The 23,601-nt window shown below is 41.3% G+C and overlaps 1 protein-coding gene across 2 annotated transcripts in view; it reads left to right on the top strand.

Moving 5' to 3' along the window:
* Positions 1-19,889, top strand: part of LOC115201620 (myomesin-2) — a 39,460-nt gene extending 19,571 nt beyond the window's left edge. Inside the window, exons 19-36 of one of the 2 annotated variants that reach the window (XM_029765396.1) lie at positions 5-186; positions 270-384; positions 1,201-1,363; positions 2,341-2,447; positions 2,816-2,860; positions 3,732-3,868; positions 4,336-4,480; positions 4,580-4,642; positions 5,557-5,624; positions 5,847-5,960; positions 11,125-11,212; positions 11,317-11,355; positions 11,880-11,985; positions 12,933-13,096; positions 17,040-17,076; positions 17,324-17,346; positions 17,443-17,498; positions 18,664-19,889. In XM_029765396.1, the coding sequence (XP_029621256.1) occupies positions 5-186; positions 270-384; positions 1,201-1,363; positions 2,341-2,447; positions 2,816-2,860; positions 3,732-3,868; positions 4,336-4,480; positions 4,580-4,642; positions 5,557-5,624; positions 5,847-5,960; positions 11,125-11,212; positions 11,317-11,355; positions 11,880-11,985; positions 12,933-13,096; positions 17,040-17,076; positions 17,324-17,346; positions 17,443-17,498; positions 18,664-19,125 (2,114 nt within the window). In that variant the 3' untranslated portion in view covers positions 19,126-19,889. The remainder of the gene's footprint in view (positions 1-4; positions 187-269; positions 385-1,200; positions 1,364-2,340; positions 2,448-2,815; positions 2,861-3,731; positions 3,869-4,335; positions 4,481-4,579; positions 4,643-5,556; positions 5,625-5,846; positions 5,961-11,124; positions 11,213-11,316; positions 11,356-11,879; positions 11,986-12,932; positions 13,097-17,039; positions 17,077-17,323; positions 17,347-17,442; positions 17,499-18,663) is intronic. The other variant, XM_029765397.1, reaches the window with a different exon arrangement.
* Positions 19,890-23,601: the final 3,712 nt, after the last annotated feature.

The following is a 23,601-nucleotide window of genomic DNA, read 5'->3' as shown; positions in this document are numbered from 1 at the left end:
TCAGGTCCAGCCTATGACATGACCTTCTGCGAGATCCGCGATGACTCTGTGGTGGTGGAGTGGAAGGCTCCCGTCTACACCGGCACCAGCCCGATCACAGGCTACTTTGTTGACTTTGCAAAGAAAGGCTCAGATGAATGGCACTGTTCCAACGAGAGCCACGCTGTCAGTCACCGCTACCACAAGGTACAGAGAGTATTCCTAGAATACCTGGGTTATGACAATGTGTCAGCCTATCTGGCACATTTGACAGTCCTCCTCGTTTTCAGGTGACTGGGCTGGAAGTTGGAGTGTCCTATGTGTTCAGAGTGCGTGCGGCGAACGCTGAAGGTGCCGGCAAGCCTTCCTTGGCTTCTAACCCTGTGGTTGCCAAAGCAGTGGAAGGTACTGTTGGACAGACACAGTTCCCTATGCTGCGCTTCAATGTGGCTTAGAGCAGAGCAGCATTCGTTCAGTGTGTTCCACAGAGAATGTTTATTTGGGTCAGGATTCCCATTAAAATGGGACTTAGATTAGGAGAGTAATACCACAGGGTGTGTAGTACACTAGACAGGGTTATGAGGAGGGGCTTAGGGAGGGGTAGTCTGTGCTTCTGTCGATAAGGAACATTGGGAGGACGTGGGAGTAGAGAAAAATAGATGACTCATATGGAGCTCGGTAGAGTTGTTGAAGTGAGAAGGTGCAGACCATCGGGCGACCTGCAGAGGGCAGTGTTGTATTCTGCAGGAACATCAGCGACTCAAGCACAAGGCTGGTTGAGATCAGAGAAAAGTCATTTTCACAACTCTCTAGGTATTCATTCAACAGAGGATGCAGAACATAAATGCAGAAATAGTCTGTGAACATATAATGAACATGCTACCCTACTATGACTGTACCAAACCACACATCTCTAGGATGCTGTACTACCCTACTATGACTGTACCAAAACACACATCTCTAGGATGCTGTACTACCCTACTATGACTGTACCAAACCACACATCTCTAGGATGCTGTACTACCCTACTATGACTGTACCAAACCACACATCTCTAGGATGCTGTACTACCCTACTATGACTGTACCAAAACACACATCTCTAGGATGCTGTACTACCCTACTATGACTGTACCAAAACACACATCTCTAGGATGCTGCACTCCCAGATGTTTATTGCTGTTGCCTGTCAACTTCACTCTTTGCTTTGTCACTCCAAAAGGTGCCCAGGAGATGACCTGCACAGTGGACGAGGAGTCAGGTGACTTCATCCTGTCATTTGAAAGTTGTCAAATTACAGAGAGCTCCCACTTTGTGTGGAAGAAATTCTACAAGGAAATCACTGACTTCTCCAAAGGCATGGTCATCAAAACAGAGGGCAATATGTAAGCTATGCACAAAACTTGTCAACAGATCAAATATATTTCAACAAAACGTTCAAGAATTCTCAGTAGTGATTCAGAAGTGTGTAATATACTCACATTGATGTGCTCAGTATCTCCTGGACTATATTACCCAATGGTGTGCCTTCATTTATCTATTTCTATATTACCCAATGGTGTGCCTTCATTTATCTATTTCTATATTATCCAATAGTGTGCCTTCATTTATCTATTTCTATATTACCCAATTGTGTGCCCTTATTTATTTATTTATATATTATTTAATGGTGTGCCTTCATTTATCTATTTCTATATTACCCAATGGTGTGCCTTTATTTATTTCTATATTACCCAATGGTGTGCCTTCATTTATTTCTATATTATCCAATGGTGTGCCTTCATTTATTTCTATATTATCCAATGGTGTGCCTTTATTTATTTCTATATTACCCAATGGTGTGCCTTCATTTATCTATTTCTATATTACCCAATTGTGTGCCCTTATTTATTTATTTATATATTATTTAATGGTGTGCCTTCATTTATCTATTTCTATATTACCCAATGGTGTGCCTTTATTTATTTCTATATTACCCAATGGTGTGCCTTCATTTATTTCTATATTATCCAATGGTGTGCCTTCATTTATTTCTATATTATCCAATGGTGTGCCTTTATTTATTTCTATATTACCCAATGGTGTGCCTTCATTTATCTATTTCTATATTATCCAATGGTGTGCCTTCATTTATCTATTTCTATATTATCCAATGGTGTGCCTTCATTTATCTATTTCTATATTATCCAATGGTGTGCCTTCATTTATCTATTTCTATATTATCCAATGGTGTGCCTTTATTTATTTATTTCTATATTATCTAATGGTGTGGCTGTTATTATTACTATATTATCTAATGCGGTGCCTTTATTTATTTATTTCTATATTATCTAATGGCGCGTTTTTATTTATTTATTTCTAGCTCTAAGCTTATTTTTAAACACCCAGACCAGGGGGATGTGGGCTGCTTCTCCGTTGCTGTAACTAACACTGATGGTGTTTCTGCCAGCCATGAAATCCATGCCGAAGGTAGGCCCTGGCTGGGAGTAGATCATAAACAGGAGGTTACTTATTTAGAACCCTCAGTCAGGATCATGGTATGAAATAGATTTAGTCCATACATGCATGCATACTGTACTAGTACATCTAAATCAACACAACAGCATGTCGTTATACGGCAGATGTTGGAGTCAGAAACAATAGTGGTGTCTTTCACTGTTATTCATAAATATGATATGATGACGTGATATGGGACATGCATGTCTGGTCCTGTGCAGTGCAGACAACTGTTACTGTTGAAGTGTATGATGAAGTTCCATGTAAAAAGGAATCGCTGTGGATGATATTGGATCATTACAATACTGAAATACACTCTCCCTTGTTTACCTCTATTACAGAGCTGGAGAAAATGCTGGCAAAGAGCTATGGTATTCGACACCCAGGTAGGTTTTGTTCTGAATTATTTAATATGGCTTTTCTATTTTCAAAGAGAAAAGGAATGTCCGCGACTCTGGTATGTTCCTATTGTGATTTAATCAGAAGCACAAAAAAGATCAGAGTTGGATCTTTGTCAGGTCATTTTCTATTTTCACTCTCATGAATTTTTGGTTCCCATCAAATAACCATTTGGAATGCACAGCTCAGGGTAAAAGGTCAATTTTCTTAGGTTTCTTTGGCTTGAATAATGGGTTGTAACGGTTGTCTTTGGAAGAAGGAGTAGACTAAAGCGCAGCGTGGTACGTGTTCATGATGTTTATTAATAACTTGAACACAGCAACAAAAAAACAAAGTGGAACAAACCGCAACAGCTCTGTCAGGTGAACACACCAAACAGAAAACAACTACCCACACCAACCCTGTGGGTAAAGGCTACCTAAGTATGGTTCCCAATCAGAGACAACGATAGACAGCTGTCCCTGATTGAGAACCATACCCGGCCAAAACAAAGAAATACCAAAACATAGAAAAAGGAACATAGAATGCCCACCCTAGTCACACCCTGGCCTAACCAAAATAGAGAATAAAACCCTCTCTATGGCCAGGGCGTGACATGGGTATATACTGTAGGGGCGTGTGTGCTGTTGTAGACTGGTGATGTGGGTTCATGTAAACCACATAGAGGAGACAACTGTTAATCCCAGAAAATAGTTTTTTTCAGCCCTTTCTCCATCAACCTTTTTAGCATGTGGTTCATCACAGCTTATTCTTATATTTTGAGAAGGGAAATGTCTTCCTTTGAACAAATGCCATTTCTATCACAAAACCTACATCTATTTGCATCACCTTCTTCCATTATTGTTTCTGCTTCCACAGTGATCCCTCTAAAGACTCAGCTGGCCTACAAGATTCTGGAGCGTGGCCGCATGCGCTTCTGGCTGCAGGCTGAGCACATCTCCTCTGCTGTCACCTATAAGTTCTTAGCTAACAACAATGAACTCTCACCGACTAATGTAAGACTCTCCTCCTTATTCCTGTCAACTCTAAACCGACACATTGTCTTTGTCCGAAATGGTGCCCTATTCCCTACATAGTGCACTTTTGACCCCCATTCCTTATTTAGTGCACTTCTTTAGACACCTTTTTGGCATACAGTGCACAACTCCTGACTAGAGGCCTAGGAGGCTGACCCTATGGGCCTCTGGTCAAAAGTAGTGCACTACACAGGAAATAGGGTGTAGTTTCGGACACAACACTGTAATTGAACTCACAATGGACTTGCACAGACATCTTGTTTTCTCTTTGTACTAGACATTCTACTCTATCATCACTATGTCATGGCATGAATAGACTTTTAAGCCAAGACTAGAGTGGATTACACAACATAACCACATTATTGGATTCGCCCATTACGATTCCTCAACATTCACTCAATAGAGTCCTCTCATGCAAACTTTCTTGGTGTCTTCTGTGTTCTCAGCCAAATCATGCGAGTCATGACGTGGAGGCTGGCATCATTGAGTTTGTGCTGGATCATTTCACAGAGGATAGCGAGGGCACCTTTACTGTTCAGATCGAGGATGGCAAAGCCAGAGGACAGTCCTCTCTGGTGCTTATCGGAGCTGGTGAGAGCCTGTCTGCTGTGGGGGTTGTGCTCTAATCCAGGGTAGGGCTCCATGAGGGATCAAGGACTTATCCCCTGTATCACTTTGTTTGGGTTGTAGATTTCAAGGCAGCTCTCGCTGACGCAGAACACCAAAGGAGCGAGTACGTCAGAGTGAAAGACGGTAACAGTGTTTCAAAATATGCAGTCCTCTAGTGTTTGGGAAATTCAATATGCAGTCCTCTAGTGTTTGGGAAATTCAATATGCAGTCCTCTAGTATTTGGGAAATTCAATAAGCAGTCCTCTAGTGTTTGGGAAATTCATTATGCAGTCCTCTATTCTTTGGGAAAATCATTATGCAGTCCTCTAGTGTTTGGGAAATTCAATATGCAGTCCTCTAGTCCTTGGGAAATTCATTATGCAGTCCTCTAGTGTTTGGGAAATTCATTATGCAGTCCTCTAGTGTTTGGGAAATTCATTATGCAGGCCTCTAGTGTTTGGGAAATTCATTATGCAGTCCTCTAGTGTTTGGGAAATTCAATTAGCAGTCCTCTAGTGTTTGGGAAATTCAATATGCAGTCCTCTAGTGTTTGGGAAATTTAATAAGCAGTCCTCTAGTTTTTGGGAAATTCAATATGCAGTCCTCTAGTGTTTGGGAAATTCAATATGCAGTCCTCTAGTGTTTGGGAAATTCAATTAGCAGTCCTCTAGTGTTTGGGAAATTCAATATGCAGTCCTCTAGTGTTTGGGAAATTAATTCGAGTAATATTTAAATTAGGTATGAATTTCAAGTACTAAGATGATGATTTGATATCATAATGATTTATTCCTTCAAAATGGTTGACATTATTTATGGCAGCCACACACTGTTATCACACCTGCAAATCCATAAGCCACCCATTGTTACAAGGATATTACAAGGACACAAGGGTGTTATTAGCAAAACAATTGATGAAATCTGACCTTCATATGCCCGCTCTTCCCCCTCCCTCCCTCCCTCCCTCCCTCCCTCCCTCCCTCCCTCCCTCCCTCCCTCCCTCCCTCCCTCCCCCCCTCTCTCCCTCCCACCCTTTCTGTCTCTCTTGCCCTCTTTCCAGGCCCCCACTTCAGTGAGTTTTTGTCAGTCCATGTCGGGGATGACTGCTCTGTGGCACTCATCTGCAAGGTAATTAAACATTCACCGAAAGTACAATTAGATTAAGCCAAGAGATTAAATGGAAATGATGGCATGAGTTATTGCTACTGCCAATCTAAACGACAAACACAGTCAGCATGATTCACCTCAGTCGTTGTTCCCTGCGTTGACAGATGGTGTTGTTGTACTGCGTCTTTGTTTGGGCTGGTTCACCTACCTGTGGGCTATGGGTTCTGTTGTTTCATAATGCAGGTGGATAATCTGAAGAAGGAAACTGCGCTGCACTGGTTTAAGGATGCCGTTGAGATTACCCCTGAAGGGCCAGTCAATCTGGCATCTGGAACCTGCAAGCTTCCTATTTCCCTGGTAATTGTATCACACAGACACACACCTTCTAATTAAGTGATAATGCCCGATAAGCCGGTGTTTGCAGGATATATTGGCATGGGTGTTGTCAGGCCCGAGACAAAGTCGAACCGTGCCAATATATCCTCCAAACACCGGCTTCAAGGACATTATCACTCTTATACAAGAGGTTACCAACATATTCAAATAATGATTGACATATTTTAATTAAAAAACGTTATTTAGATTAATTTATTAACACTATTTCATCCTTCCACAAGATATAGTCCCGAAACAAATCTAGGGTTGCTACCCAAGCCGGCTGGTTGTTCGTTCTATTGGTTCGGTTGCCAGAGACGTGACCCAGTCGTTCAGTCTTTTTGTTCTGTATTTATGGACGCGACCCAGACGTTCGTTCTAAATTTTCCATTGCCATACTGTTTGCTAGCTAGCCAACTACAACTAACTTAGAGTCACGTCAAACATAAAAAAAAAATTTTTTTAAATAGCTGCGTTTGCATTTGTTTAAGTAGTTTTCTAGTGACATTTATTTGGATACATCCATAACAATGAGTTATTGAGGTGCGGTTTCATCTGGCGTAGAAAATGTAATATCTCTTCAGGACACTGTTATTCAGAGGAGCTAGCCAACAACACAGCTAACACAATCACTGCAAACCTTGAAGCTGTAAAGACTGCGAACTAGCTGCACTTCGTTTCAGTTTGACCCTTTGCTATGAGACTCGAAATTAGTCTCAGGTGCATCCTGTTTCAGTTGGTCATCCTTGAGATGTTTCTACACCTGTGGTAAATTCAATTGATCGGACATGATTTGGAAAGGCAGACACCTGTCTTTATAAGGTCCCGCAGTTGACAGTGCATGTCAGAGCAAAAACCAAGCCATGAGATTGAAGGAATTGTCTGTAGAGCTCTGAGAGCTTCTGCAGCATTGAAGGTCCCAAAGAACACAGTGGCTTCCATCATTCTTAAATAGAAGAAGTTTGGAACCACCAAGACTCTCCCTAGAGCTGGCCGCCCGGCCAAACTGAGCAATCGGGGGAGAAGGGCCTTGGTCAAGAACCAGACTACCCCCCCCAGATGATCACTCTGACAGAGCTGTAGAGTTCCTCTGTGGAGATGGGAGAACCTTCCAGAAGGACAACCTTATCTGCAGCACTCGAAAAATTAGGCCTTTATGGTAGAGTGGCCAGACGGAAGCCACTCTTCAGTTAAAGGCACATGACAGCCTGCTTGGAGTTTGCCAAAAGGCACCTAAAGACTCTCAGACCATGAGAAACAAGATTTTCTGGTCTGATGAAACCAAGAGTAATCCTAGATGAAAACCTGCACCAGAGCGCTCAGGACATCAGACTGGGGGAAAAGGTTCACCTTCCAACAGAACAACGACCCTAAGCACAGCCAAGACAACACAGGAACAGCTTTGGTACAAGTCTCTGAATGTCCTTGAGTGGCCCAGCCAGTGCCCGGACTTGAACCCGATCTAACATCTCTGGAAAGACCTGAAAATAGCTGGTCAGTGACGCTCCCCATCCAACCTGACAGAGCTTGAGAGGATCTGCAGAGAAGAATGAGAGAAACTCCCCAAATACAGGTGTGCCAAGTTTGTAGCATCATACCCAAGAAGACTCGATGCTGTAATCGGTGCCAAAGGTGCTTCAACAAAGTACTGAGTATTCCATCGATCCATGTTTAAAACATACAATATACTTGCACTGAAGCTGCTCAACAACTACATCACATTAGTCATCTAACAGACTCCCATCCAGAGCGGCACACAGAAGCAACCAGGGCCATCCTCCCCTCAGCAGCCACCCTGGTTGTGTCGCTCTGGGTGGGAGTCGGTTAGATGATTAATGTGATGTAGCTGTTGAGCGGCTTCACTGCAAGTATACTGTATGTTTTAAACATAAAAAAAAAAAATATATATATATATATATATTGGCATTTTAACGTCATAGATTTAGCCGGTGGTAATTTATGGAATAGACACCTGCTGGAATGCGCTTTTAACCAATCAGCATTCAGGATTAGACTCACCTGTTGTATAAAGATTGAACGAATGACAGGTAACTGCCAAAATAAAGGAAACATCAACATAAAGTGTATTAATAGGGTGTTGGGCCACCACGAGCCACCAGAGCTGCCAGAACAGCTTCAATGCGCCTTGGCATATATTCTACAAGTGTCTGTAACTCTATTGGAGGGATATGACACCATTCTCCCACCAAAAATTACATCATTTGGTGTTTTGTGTATTTTGGTGGAGAACACTGTTTCAGGTGCCACTACAGAATCTTCCATAAGTGTTCAATTGCGTTAAAATCTATTGACTGACACACACACACACACACACACACACACACACACACACACACACACACACACACGCGCGCACACATACACACACACACTTTAAACCCCCTCTGCTCCTTTGAGACCTCTCTTTCAAAGTCACTGAGATCTTTTCTTCTATCCATGGTAGCCAAAATAGCAATAATTTTATACATGACCCTAATAGCTGATGTATGCTTGATCTGGCAATGCTGTCCGGAGGCGCCGTATGGAGGGTGTGATGCAATTGCGGAGGACAAATCGAGCTCTCTCCCAATTTTTGTAACAATGCAGAGGGCTCCGCATTGCCATGATTGGTTGATGGCAAGTGGCGGCGGGAGGTCTCACTTCCTTCACAAGTTCCTTCACAACAGCTCTGCTCTGCTCCACGAAGCACAAGAAATATGAATGCCCTGACTTAAGGGTAAGTGCTGTACAGCCACTGCAGACGTCAGATTGACCATGCAGAGCTTTTAAGCATGATGGGATGTTTTAATTGCTTAACTACCTCAGGAACCACACCTGTGTGGAGGCACCTGCTTTCAACATACTTTGCATCCCTCATTTACTCAAATGCTTCCATTATTTTGGCAGTTACCTGTACATATAATAGCAGGTGTTACTGTATGTGGACAATAGGCAGAAGCACAATTACATTTCTTGGAAACCAAGTAGTTTTGATAATAGTCTACAGTAAAAGGACCTTGCAGTCTGGTAAACCGGGTTAGGCACATTCATCCTATGACTTCATTGCTGGAAATCTCATGGCAGTCATTGAGAACAGAATTGTTGTTGAGTACAATTCTGAGCAGTCCTGTGACTTTCCATATCATCTAGACACAATCAGGCCAAGCCAAAGTTAGCCATACTAATACTCTGTATTACCCTTGTTTGTGTTGAAGGAGGGTATTATCCGCCTACACAGTCATGCTGTCAGTTCCTACGCTTTATACCACAGGATGTTGGTGGCATCTTAGTTGGGGAGGACATGCTCATGGTAATGGCTGGGGCGGTATGAGTGGAATGCTATCAAATAAATCAAACACATGGTTTGATACCATTCCATTCGCTCCATTCCAGCCATCATTATGAGCCATTTCCCCCTCAGCAGCCTCCACTGTTTCACACAATAAGACAAGAGACAAATAGCCACCAAAACATTTGTGATGTAATGTACTGTGATGCAATGTGATGTAATGTACTGTGATGTGATGTACTGTGATGTAATGTAATGTAAGGGAAGTAAGAGGTGCAGTCAAGGCGAATTTTGACTTGAGGTCCTAGGGGCACCAGTCATTTATAGGAAACAAGAGGAATAACCCTGAGGGGAAGAAGATAAACAGCGCGATCCTCAGTAAAGCGCCACTGTCATAGAAAGCAGTCACTTCCAATTATGTCATTATAAATATTCACACCCTGCAATCGTACTCTGTCCTCACAAAGCTATGAGATGGAAAAGGTTACTCTGATCCTGTGCTTGATATGCAGCCTGTTTGACATTGGCCACATGTAAATGCCAGAAGTGGTGAGAAAAATTATATGAAATTGAGACAATAGCTAGGTTTGCATCCAATTGGTAATAGATTTTCATGCGAATATTCAAAAATCTGCATAAAGAAAAAAATATTTTCCACTAGTGGTGTGTTTCCACCAAACTGACTCGTTGCAGATAAAAGTCAGCTTAAATTGTCATGTACCAACTAAAAATGAAAAGTTCAATGTGTTTCCATCATATTTACAACTCTAGCGATAGCTTTGTCACAAAAAATGTTGTGTTAAATAGTAAATGTGCCTACTCTGGTCTTGGCATGTGCACACTAGCCAACAGCTTGTAGATACAGTGCGGATACGCTCTGCAGGTAGGCTAGTCAACATGTTGAGATTATTATGGATAAGAGCGAGAATGTATTTATTTATCAAATGGCAGTCAAGCATCAATACCATCTCATCAGAATAAGACCCTTGATATTTATTGGAAAGGAGCATCAAGCTCATCACCGTGCACTTTCATCACCCTGTGAAGTTCATCATAACTTATTTCATCTGTAGCCTTATAAACTGTATGGTTTGCCCAGTGGTAGTGGGAGAAGTGGTGACTACATACCATATCATCGCGTGATGATACTTCGATAGGATGGTTATTATATCAATATTTGTGCATAAAGGCCTTCCACTGCCATTTCGTGCATGATACATTTTACCAGCAGAAAAAGAAAGCACCAATGTTGAACTGACAAATGATCTGTCAGCATTTATAAAATTGTACTGAAACTTCCTGTTTCCATCACAGCTGTTTTTTTTTTTAATACGGTATGACTTTACTCACGTAAAAATTGGGGATGGAAATGTGGTTAGAGACACTGTATGAACCGGAATTGACTAAAGCAAAACAATTCCAATCTCAATGTAATGAAGTTAATGAAGCTTACGCGGTCAGTGCTACTGTTACAGAGGCTAGGCCTATCTACTGCATTTGAATTTGAGGCCAATCTACTGCGTTTTAATTTGAGACCTATCTACTGCATTCGTATTTGAGGCCTATCTACTGCGTTCTAATTTGAGGCCTATCTACTGCATTCGTATTTGAGACCTATCTACTGCATTCGTATTTGAGGCCTATCTACTGCGTTCTAATTTGAGACCTATCTACATCATTCGAATTTGAGGCCTATCTACTGCGTTTTAATTTGAGACCTATCTACTGCATTCTAATTTGAGGCCTATCTACTGCGTTTTAATTTGAGGCCTATCTACTGCATTCGAATTTGAGGCCTATCTACTGCGTTCTAATTTGATTCCTGAAATGGTGCTGTGTTTTCTTTATCCGACCTAGTTCTCCAAGGCTTCCACTGGCATTTACAAAGCTACCATCAGTGACGACAGAGGAAAGGATCAGTCCCAAATTGAAATATCTGGCCATGGTAAATATTATTAGCAAAATTATGCCATGTTGTATGTGAAATATATTGTCTTACTGTGAACATACTTTGAATGTAATTTTGTTCTATCAACATCTCTCTTACAGCTTTTGATGAAATTATCAACAAGCTTTCTAAACTTGCTGGTAGGTACTAATATCTTCAAGTTTAGCTTGCTTGATTGCCACTTCCCTTTTTTAGTATACTTAGCATATTTTAGCATGCTTTAACATACTTTAGCATACTTTTTTAAACTAATTTCAGTTTATTCTACTCATTATTCAACCAGGGCAATAAATCAGTTGGACTTGATTGTTAGATTACAGATGTGCTCCTCACACAGTTCTGTGGTTTTTCTCAGTGCAGCAAAACTAATGAGGTGGATTACACAGCCAGTGGGCATATCAAGGGTCTTGTTACTCTACCCTCAAGAACTGGGCTGAAGTAACAAATCTGTACCTGTCGTCCTAGCCTGAAATCATATCCCCATTACAGCATTTGTTGTGCTGATTTCCAATTCCCTGCACTGGCCAACCAATTAGTAAACCACAGCAAGTCACCAAGTTGTGTCTATCCAAGAAGATATATTATTAATTTAAGAGACATATAGAACATATATGTCAGCATATGTACACTAAAGGACGCTTGGGTTTTCCTTTTCGCTCACCAGGATCCTCTGCAGCTGAGTTGGCAATTCACAGCACAGCAACAGGCATTCAGCTCCAATGTCACATGAAATACTACACAGAGGAGATGAAAATCCATTGGCTGCACGTGTAAGCATATACTACGTATTTATTTTGGGGGGGTGTGGGTTCTTTTATTTTATTAAATTATGCAGAGAATGCAAAATTATAGAAATGTTCATGTAAATAGAATCCACACAAGGTTTTATCCCAAGGCGTAACATGAGCTAGGCGTGTAAACATGATTTGATATTTTGTCTAAAACTGTGACTCTTTAGTAAAAATGTAAAACAACAGTGACACCAGAGCCTTTCTTCACACACAAACAATACAAAACATATATCAACTCTCACTAATGCTCTGTCCTAAGGAAATATTTAGTAGGCCTACCTAGCAGAATAGCTACAGGATAATAAAAAAAACACTTGTGGGAAGTCATCGGTTACAGCAGCTTGTGTAAGGCAAACCAGTTTCAGCTAAACCATGCGTGGGTCTTCTAATCCCTGTATGAACATTTTGAAGTAGCTGCTTCGGGTTTTTCTTTCTTCTGGCGTGCATGGCATAGACAAGGGGAGCATGTTTCACAGCACGGCAACAATTTCACACGCAATGACTGAACAATGCTCACCATTTCCCATGATTCCTCACAAATTTGAGCTTGGCAAATTTCAGGACCTCCCTGCCTGCCAAGAGGGCCATGGCACATAAATAACATAGTGATGATGCTCAAATGGTCCAGAAAGGCAACTGCAGCTGGTCATTATTTGATAAACTACTAGAAAATGACACTTATTATGAGAGAAATTAGGAAATTCTACCATTTTCATTAGAATCAATCACAATTTCATGTTATGTTTGTATGATCCAATTAGGTCCTCATTGAGCTACCTGTGAATTAGAGTTTATACCATTTTTCATTGACTGCTCTTTAGGGGCCTACTCAATCCAACACAATGGATACCTTCAATAGCAGTGTTTTTTCAATCCCAAAACAATAATTATTATGCTCCATCTGTTCCTCCCCTTTACCATTCCAGGGAAAGGAAACTCTCTCACTCTGAGAAGGTGCGTATTGGAGGTACCCCAGCCATGGCCACTATGGAGATCATTGAACCCACAGACAGGGATAAGGGTCTTTACCACATCCAGATAATAGATACGGATAAGACCTATAGTCGCACCATCGACCTTTCTGGACACGGTAAGCCAGATGATATAGACAGTATATATGCCGTCGTACTTGTACTTTAACAACCTACTTCTCCTTCAGTCTTGCAAATAGCATAACACATGAACGCAGTGATATTAGCACATTCAGTATGTATGAACCTCAAGAACAATACCAGGATAATGGTAACCTGTAAATGATACACCTGATCAATGGAGTTCATCATTTTAGATAGTCACATTCATTCGTATGCATTGGATTCCCAGCCCAGTCTTCATTCGTGTGTGTACCTAACATCTAAATGTTGAAAAAACCGAAGGTTGTATATCATTACCATTTTTTCTGGCAGTATATCAATGAGGTGGAGTCTTCAGCTGGACCACAGTAATGAGATCACTGCACATCTTTATCAAAATGACCAACTACTAAACACTGTTGTAGTTTTTATCATACCACCTCCAACTATTGGCCACTCTACTGTTGTTCTGCCACGGTCTTAGAATAACCCATGCAGTGTCCAGTTTTACACTGATTTCTACATTTATAATACAAAGAAAAGGGCATCTCTGCAGCTGGGTACACAGAAGCAAGCAGCATATTTAGGCTAATCCGGGGGATGAAATAACAGGAACAACAATATCAAAGGTGCAATCCTGGCTCAGACTTCAGTTAGTCAACAGACTGTTTGATGACAAACATAATCAAGGGCTGGTCCCTGACAGGTCATGCGATGTGTGGGCTGGAAACAGTAATGAGTGAGCGAGGATGAGCTATTTCAGGCAAAACAGAACAACATTACAATAATGAGGTACGATATGTTTCTGCTGTTATGTCTCCAAGACAAGTACCAGTAAGAACGGCAATAGAAAGAAAGTAGGTTACTCCATCTACACTTCAACATTGTTTTTTTATGGTGTAACATTAATTATAAACCAGGTGGTTTGAGCCCTGAATGCTGATTGGCTGACAGCCGTGGTATATCAGACCGTATACCACGGGTATGACAAAAAGTGTATTTTAACTGCTCTAATTACATTGGTAACCTGTTTACAATAACAATAAGGCACCTCAAGGGTTTGTTATATATGGCCAATATATATATATATACTGCTCAAAAAAATAAAGGGAACACTTAAACAACACATCCTAGATCTGAATGAAAGAAATAATCTTATTAAATACTTTTTTCTTTACATAGTTGAATGTGCTGACAACAAAATCACACAAAAATAATCAATGGAAATCCAATTTATCAACCCATGGAGGTCTGGATTTGGAGTCACACTCAAACTTAAAGTGGAAAACCACACTACAGGCTGATCCAATTTTGATGTAATGTCCTTAAAACAAGTCAAAATGAGACTCAGTAGTGTGTGTGGCCTCCACGTGCCTGTATGACCTCCCTACAACGCCTGGGCATGCTCCTGATGAGGTGGCGGATGGTCTCCTGAGGGATCTCCTCCCAGACCTGGACTAAAGCATCCGCCAACTCCTGGACAGTCTGTGGTGCAACGTGGCGTTGGTGGATGGAGCGAGACATGATGTCCCAGATGTGCTCAATTGGATTCAGGTCTGGGGAACGGGCGGGCCAGTCCATAGCATCAATGCCTTCCTTTTGCAGGAACTGCTGACACACTCCAGCCACATGAGGTCTAGCATTGTCTTGCATTAGGAGGAACCCAGGGCCAACCGTACCAGCATATGGTCTCACAAGGGGTCTGAGGATCTCATCTCGGTACCTAATGGCAGTCAGGCTACCTCTGGTGAGCACATGGAGGGCTGTGCGGCCCCCCAAAGAAATGCCACCCCACACCATGACTGACCCACCGCCAAACCGGTCATGCTGGAGGATGTTGCAGGCAGCAGAACGTTCTCCACGGCGTCTCCAGACTCTGTCACGTCTGTCACGTGCTCAGTGTGAACCTGCTTTCATCTGTGAAGAGCACAGGGCGCCAGTGGCGAATTTGCCAATCTTGGTGTTCTCTGGCAAATGCCAAACGTCCTGCACGGTGTTGGGCTGTAAGCACAACCCCCACCTGTGGACGTCGGGCCCTCATACCACCCTCATGGAGTCTGTTTCTGACCATTTGAGCAGACACATGCACATTTGTGGCCTGTTGGAGGTCATTTTGCAGGGCTCTGGCAGTGCTCCTCCTTGCACAAAGGCGGAGGTAGCTGTCCTGCTGCTGGGTTGTTGCCGTCCTACGGCCTCCTCCACGTCTCCTGATGTACTGGCCTGTCTCCTGGTAGCGCCTCCATGCTCTGGACACTACGCTGACAGACACAGCAAACCTTCTTGCAACAGCTCGCATTGATGTGCCATCCTGGATGAGCTGCACTACCTGAGCCACTTGTGTGGGTTGTAGACTCCGTCTCATGCTACCACTAGAGTGAAAGCACCGCCAGCATTCAAAAGTGACCAAAACATCAGCCAGGAAGCATAGGAACTGAGAAGTGGTCTGTGGTCCCCACCTGCAGAACCACTCCTTTATTGGGGGTGTCTTGCTAATTGCCTATAATTTCCACCTGTTGTCTATTCCATTTGCACAACAGCATGTGAAATTTATTGTCAATCAGTGTTGCTTCCTAAGTGGACAATTTGATTTCACAGAAGTGTGATTGACTTGGAGTTACATTGTGTTGTTTAAGTGTTCCCTTAATTTTTTTGAGCAGTGTATATATATTATTTCTTTAACCTTTATTTAACCAGGTAGGCCAGTTGAGAATAAGTTCTCATTGACAACTGCGACCTGGCCAAAAAATAAATAACAATATGAGGATGAGGTAGTTTGGTGGGCTATTTGCAGATGGGCTATGTACAGGTGCAATGATCTGTTGCTGCTCTGACAGCTGATGCTTAAAGTTAGTGAGGGAGATATGAGTCTCCAGCTTCAGTGATTTTTGCAATTTGTTCCAGTCATTGGCAGCAGAGAACTGGAAGGAAAGGCGGCCAAAGGAGGAATTGGCTTTGGGGGGTGACCAGTGAAATATACCTGCTGGAGCGCGTGCTACGGGTGGGTGCTGCTATGGTGACCAGTGAGCTGAGATAAGGCGGGGCTTTACCTAGCAAAGACTTATAGATGACCTGGAGCCAGTGGGTTTGGCAACGAATATGAAGCGAGGACCAGCCAATGAGAGCGTACAGGTGGCAGTGGTGGGTAGTATATGGCGTTTTGGTGACTAAATGGATGGCACTGTGATAGACTGCATCCAATTTGCTGAGTAGAGTGTTGGAGGCTATTTTGTAAATGACATCGCCGAAGTCATGGATCGGTAGGATAATCCGTTTTACGAGGGGATGTTTGGCAGCATGAGTGAAGGATGCTTTGTTGCGAAATAGGAAGCCGATTCTAATGTGAGTCTGGAAGGAGAGTTTACAGTCTAACCAGACACCTAGGTATTTGTAGTTGCCCACATATTCTAAGTCAGAGCTGTCCAGAGTAGTGATGCTGGACGGGCGGGCAGGTGCGGGCAGCGATCGGTTGAAGAGCATGCATTTAGTTTTACTTGCATTTAAGAGCAGTTGTAGGCCACGGAAGGAGAGTTGTATGGCATTGAAGCTCGTCTGGAGGTTAGTTAACACAGTGTCCAAAGAAGGGCCAGAAGTATACAGAATGGTGTCGTCTGCGTAGAGGTGAATCAGAGAATCACCAGCAGCAAGAGCGACATCATTGATGTATACAGAGAAAAGAGTCGACCCGAGAATTGAACCCTGTGGCACCCCCTTAGAGACTGCCAGAGGTCCGCACAACAGGCCCTCCTGTTGAGACTGCCGATAAGAATGCGATGATTGACCGAGTCGAAAGCCTTGGCCAGGTCGATGAATACGGCTGCACAGTATTGCACAGCTAAGGGCTGTGTCCAGGCACTCCGCGTTGCATCGTGCATATTAACTATAATAAATAATAATTAATGTAATTAGAGCGGTTTAATTATTACATGCATGAAAAGCCAATATTTTCTTTCTTTTTCACAGCCTACGATAAAGCCTTTGCTGAATTCACAACTCTCAAGTAAGATAATCACGTCATAATTCTGTTCAGTGTATTAATTTCCGTGTTATTTCATGCACATGTATGCAGGTCAATAATACTATATACATTTAATGTTCTATACAGCTAAAACACAGCTTGAATTCCTACATAGTGTTAATGTATTGTGGTAATGCAGAGCATGTGTATGGAGTCACAGTCTTGGGGTGAAATATACCAAACCTCACTGTGCTAATGAACTCACTGCCATTTTTCTCTTGTTTTCCAGAGAGGAAGCATATGCTGAAGCCAGTGAGTACATTCCCCTTGTCATAATGCTAGATTGTGGTTCTGTGGGAATTTTCTGATTCGGACCATATTGTGATTATATAATGTCTTCATTTTTAGACCGTGGCAAAGTGCTGGGCGGTCTCCCTGATGTTGTTACCATCATGGAGAAGAAGGTAATTTACCTTTTATTTTGCAATGAAATACAATGATGGGAATATATTTAACAGTAGAACAGGTAACCAGACATGGTTTAACACATTGCGAGGGTCAGTGTCAACGATCATAATCAGATGGATGCAGCTGATGTCCACTGTAACCTACTGTTGCATTATACACAGCACCAGTGGTGGGAAAAGTACCCAATTGTCATACTTGAGTCAAAGTAATTGAAAACTACTCAAGCAAAATACTACTTGAGAAAAAGTAAAAAAGTTTTGGTTTTAAATGTAATTACTAAAATATACTTAAGCATCAAAAGTAAAAGTTTAAATAATTTCAAATTCTTTATATTAAGCAAACCAGATGGCACCATTTTCTTGTTTATTTATTATTTACGGATAGCCAGGGGAACGCTCCAACACTCAGACATCATTTACAAATGAAGCATGTGTTTAGTGAGTCCTCCAGATCAGAGGCAGTAGGGATGACCAGGGAAGTTCTCTTGATAAGTGCGTGAATTGGACTATTTTCCTGTTCTGCTAAGCATTCAAAATGTAGAGTACTTTTGGGTGTCAGGGAAAATGTATGGAGTAAAAAGTATATAATTTTCCTTAAGAATGTAGTAAAGTAAAAGTTGTCGAAAATTGAAATAGTAAAGTACAGATACCCAATACAACTACTTAAGAGGTACTCTAAAGTATTTTTACTTAAGTACTTTACGGCACTGCACAGCACTGGAAAATCACCCTTAGGTGGAAGATTGTGGTGTTATATTGCATTTCACAGCACCTCATGTCAGATTTCATACAGCAAATGATATATTGCGGGAAAAACATAAACTGGGGTCCTTATGAAACACATGCAGTGTGATGTATATGATAGGAATATTGTGTAGACATGTCATAGAGGTATATGGTTTGCATAATGGCAGAATAGAGCTACTTGTAAAGGTCACTATAACCGCACCTCTCTCCAAAGTGACTACACACGCTTGTTTGTAGTGTGATTGGTTCTTTTACCTTGGGGCTGCAAGAGGGGAGAGACTAGGGATTTAACAAGACACGATAAGCATAGTAAACTCTGATTAAATCAAACAACAGCACTCCAACATTCCATCTTCTTCTGTTATATCTGTGTTGGTAACCAACGGTCTTTCAATTCCTTTGCCCTGCTTGGTAGACACTGAGTTTGACCTGCACAGTGTGCGGTGACCCCAAACCTCAAGTCACCTGGTTAAAAAATGGTGCAGAGGTGTATACCGATGACCAGTACTTGGTGTCCCTCGAGTCCGGGAAGTTCGCCAGTCTCACCATCAAGCGTGTGTCCCTGGAAGACTGTGGCAGGTATACTATGACGGTGCAGAACAAATATGGAGGAGAGTCCGTGGATATCGTTGTGAGCGCCTACAAGCATGGAGACACGATTCCACAGGCCAAACCAACGCTAACGCCCAAGTCCATCATCCCACCTAAACGTCCTATTGAGATCCCAGGTCCCAAGGTTGTCACCCCTGCCCCTTCCTCAGCTCCTTCCCATGTCTCTTCTCCAGCCGGTGCCAAGTCCCCCACCTCTCCTAAGGGACTGAAGTCTCCCACCCCAGCTCGTAGCATGAAGTCCCCTACCCCAACAAAGAGAAAGTAAACAACCGAAGCATTTCAATTCCAAAGAGAGGCAAGACAATGAAAAGTGATTGATCTTTTTGCATGAGTCATGAAATATAACTTTATTTAAAGCTAGAATCCTTTATTGAAACAATAACATAGCAACACCCCACCTCTGTTTTGGTAAAAAGTTATGGGATGGGCCTGGAGAAATGTAACCTCTCTCAAATTCATAGACAGCGCTATGGATGGAAGGTCTGACAATTCATAGTTTTAACCATGTTTTGAGGTTATACAGTGTTAAAACAAGCTTTTGGGTTTTGATAGGGTATGACAGTTAAACTAATATCATGAGGCATTTATAATTTATTTTCATTGAGAATCAGGTATATATCATTCATTTATGTCCAAAAATGTATGTTGCAACTAAGGATTCCAACGTTATGACTAGATATCTCTCATTTTTCACTGGGGGTTTGTCATCAAGGTTTACTAAGCTGAATGTGCCTTCTAATGAACTTGTCTCTGTCTCACTTTGGGCGCTTTGGTAAAAATTGACTAGCTTTGATGTTTAGTTTATTACATCTCTGTTTTAAAAGCTGCACTTTCAATTAGCTGGTGCAATGTTGAGGTATTGGCTGTCCCTACGGATGGATAACCCCAAAGTGCTGGACCTCCACTTAGCCCACAGCGGCAGGCGCGGCGATTCTAGTCACTGTCCCCAATAAATCACGTTACCCTTCTCGCCGCCGCATGTCTCCGCCTGCTTTTGTGCTAATAAAAAGGAGCAAAAATCACTTCTCACTGTGTGGTCCCTGAGCTGTTTACTGTTAGGTTCCAGCGTACACTCACCCAAGGTGTCTGAATGCAGTCGCAATGTAAAATATGTAAGCGATTAGAGTGGCTATAGGCCTATCTGAATCACATCAGCACTTTTCACTACCTCTTTGCCCACTCTCATTTTCAACTCCACAAATCAATTCATGTATATGGAGCACCTATGGCTGTTTGCCCGCTGACAACTTGCCATCAGATTCCCCACTATTCAATGGGAGTTGTTAATCAAGTATCTCCACAAGGATATTGTTAATAAATCACAATCACATGTCGACTTTTTGCGGGAAAGTAATTCACTTTATTCATGTTGTGTACTCCTAACCTAATTGAGTATGTTCAATTCAAAAAGCCAAATATGAGTGCAAGTCAATTAATTATTTGCATCATACACTTTCTGGGTTGTGTCCTTTTTCCGAGTTCATAGTTGATAAACTGTTTCAGCTTGACATACTTCAAAGCCCTATTCTGTCAAAAAGTCAATTTTCAACGGCACAGTTTTTTCTAATTTCAGTGATAAACTGTCTCCAGTAATCATTACACTGGAGTTGGGATTTGATTAGAATAATTAAAATGGAGGAAATTGGTCTTATTTAGCTTTTGAAATCATTCTACATGTGACTTGAATTAAATCACACATATTTAATAACTGAACATTATTTCCTATATAAATCATAGTTTTCTATAGCAACTTATATCAATCAACTCAGTACGTATCGTAGTGCACCTCTATCACTCAAAAGTCGTCCCCAGAGAAATACTCATAATATTGATTGTTGCTACTCGCAAACGGGCTAAATGGACAAGCTGAAGAACTGTATTTTCTAAATCCCATCAATAACCTAAATGTGCATTTCAAGTCAAATACAGTATAATATTGTAGCCATTCCTTGAAATCCAGTTTTGAATAGCTATTTCATTACACATGACCACATGGTGACACTGGTGCTTCATACAGTCACAGCCCATGTACAACCACTAAACCGATAGGAGCCACCAGTCAAGACACTGAATCATGTGGCTTACTTTTAATACATCGATTTGCTGTGGGTGGATGAATTACAAAACTACATTGTGGACAAATTACCACCCCAAATACACACAAAAGCAAGGGATTTATGTAATTGCTGCTCCCAAAGGGGCTATTCAACAAACGTGAAGATAAGCACATTAAATCTTAAATGTTTAAATCATACATTTTCACATTTGGAATGGTTCTTTTTTTTTCAACAGATCCAATCATCAAACACAAGTGATTGCTGACCAAAAATATCAGAATATGGGAATTATCTATAAGAATTGTGGGTAGCATTTTATTCTTAATGGTTCTGCTTAAATTGGTATTTACCAAGTGTTTACTAGGAAAGTATATGTTAACACTGGGTTGTTTCTGGGTCATTTTACAACACAATCGGTAACTACCTGTAACGAAACAGTGCTGGGTCAATCCCAAATAAACAAATATATTATCCATGTTATTCATGTATAATTACAATTTTATTATGTATTTTCTTAATTTTATTTAAATCAAGTAAATACCTGGTCCTTCCTGTACCATACAATTTGGTGCTACTAAATTGTTTTGATGACTGGTCATTATCAATGATTTCAAAATGGCATATGTGTTCATTGACTTAATAACTCAAAACAAAGAGAGCATATCTACTGTAGTAACTTATATTGAGTCTGTGATACAGTTCGGTTTAGAACAGAAGTATCTCTTGGTTCTCGGCGCATGAGAGTAAAGAAAATAGGATTTGAGATTACTTTGAAGTAGAAACTGCCATTGTTATCATTGGAGGCATTTTTCACTTTCAGATAAAGTGAGTGTGGGTGATATCCCTTTGATGATATGCTAACTTTCTCTATACAGAACAAAGGAATGCTGCCAACAGTCTTTCATAAATACAACAGCAAAACGACAAACTGTTTTGAAATGATAAGTCTTAATATTGTGAACTTGACCAGATTTTTTTGATCTGACTACATGTAAAGTCATAGCCAATTCTATGCCTTGCTTTGCTTTGCTGTATACGTCAATGTATTGTATTTAAACGTGAAATTGATTTATTGTATTGTTCACCTGACCATTGGGGAGTTGGCTGTACTGTGTGTAGTCATCACAGGGAATGACTATGTGGTCAGTAAATTAAATACATCTGGTTTGGAATATGGCCAGGACATGAGGGTTAATACCTTTTTCCTTCTACGATAAGTGTCCCAGAACCTTTTTTAATATCCATAGTGATGGATAGATCCAGACAATGGAGGATTTAGGCTGTCGACTTGGCACATGCCAGGAAAGACATCAGTGTTATTTGATAGAAGTAACTGGCTTACAAAACTGATACTCTATAAAGAAGATAAATCATATCAGTGTTCATTTTGTAATGCTGCACACGTCTGAAACATAGCCCCCTGGGCACAGACGTCAATTCAACATCTAATCCACGTTAGTTAAGCGTCATATCATTGAAATTATGTGGAAACAACGTTGATTCAACCAATGGAAGGTTACTTTCTCACACTGTGCAATTGTACTTAAACATATTTCTTGTTATAGGACAAGTACATAATTTCACAGATATTTTATAAAATAGACAGAAATTGTCAACTTTTTATTCATAAAGCTCTTTGTACGTTTCAGTTCCTGCTCAAAAAGTGTTCGCCAGGGTTTCTCTGCACACCTTTAAAACAAATCTTTGGTTTAAAAAACTCACTGATACACATGATAAACGTCCTATAATTGGATTCAGGCCAGAAACACTTCATACAACATACTTGGAAAGTGGATCTTCAACCTGCAGGCAAAATGTCCAATTTACTAGTCACTTATTCACCGACCAGACCAGCAGGATCGCTACAACACGGAGTGGGATACCAAGATGAATATGGAGCCCAAGATGATTCATACCCATTGACCACATCTGACCACATTGAGAGGCATACCAATTGACCACTTATTACAAACTCAAAAACATGGTTAGGAAGTAAGACAATCAATGCCAAGAAATGCCAAATTCAATTTTGTGATTGAGGTTAACAAATATTGTTTGTTTTGGTTACTTTTTTCTTGTGTCACGTTCTAAAAGTCAGTGTTTCACGGTTTAAGTAACTCTAAGTTCATTAGAGTTACTTGCCTCAGAAATTGCAGCCCAAATAAATGCTTCACAGAGTTCAAATAACAGACACATCTCAACATCAACTGTTCAGAGGAGACTGTGTGAATCAGGCCTTCATGGATGAATTGCTGCAAAGAAACCACTACTAAAGGACACCAATAATAATAAGAAGATACTTGCTTGGGCCAAGAAACACGAGCAATGGACATTAGACCGGTGGAAATATGTCCTTTGGTCTGGAGCCCAAATTGGAGATTTTTGGTTCCAAACGCTGTGTCTTTGTGAGATGCGGTGTGGGTGAACGGATGATCTCCACATGCGTATTTCCCACTGTAAAGCATGGAGGAGTTGTTATGGTGTCGTGGTGCTTTGCTGGTGACACTGTCTGTGATTTATTTAGAGTTCAAGGCACACTTAACCAGCATGGCTCCCACAGCATTCTGCAGCAATACGCCATCCCATCTGGTTTGGGCTTAGGGGGACTATTACTTGTTTTTCAACAGGACAATGACCCAACACACCTCCAGGCTGTGTAAGGGCTATTTGACCAAGAAGGAGAG

Source organism: Salmo trutta, chromosome 10 (assembly GCF_901001165.1).
Source record: "Salmo trutta chromosome 10, fSalTru1.1, whole genome shotgun sequence".
In the NCBI taxonomy this organism is placed as follows: Eukaryota; Metazoa; Chordata; class Actinopteri; order Salmoniformes; family Salmonidae; genus Salmo; species Salmo trutta.
Note: the sequence above shows the minus strand (reverse complement) of the source record. Positions and strands in the feature narration are given on the sequence as shown.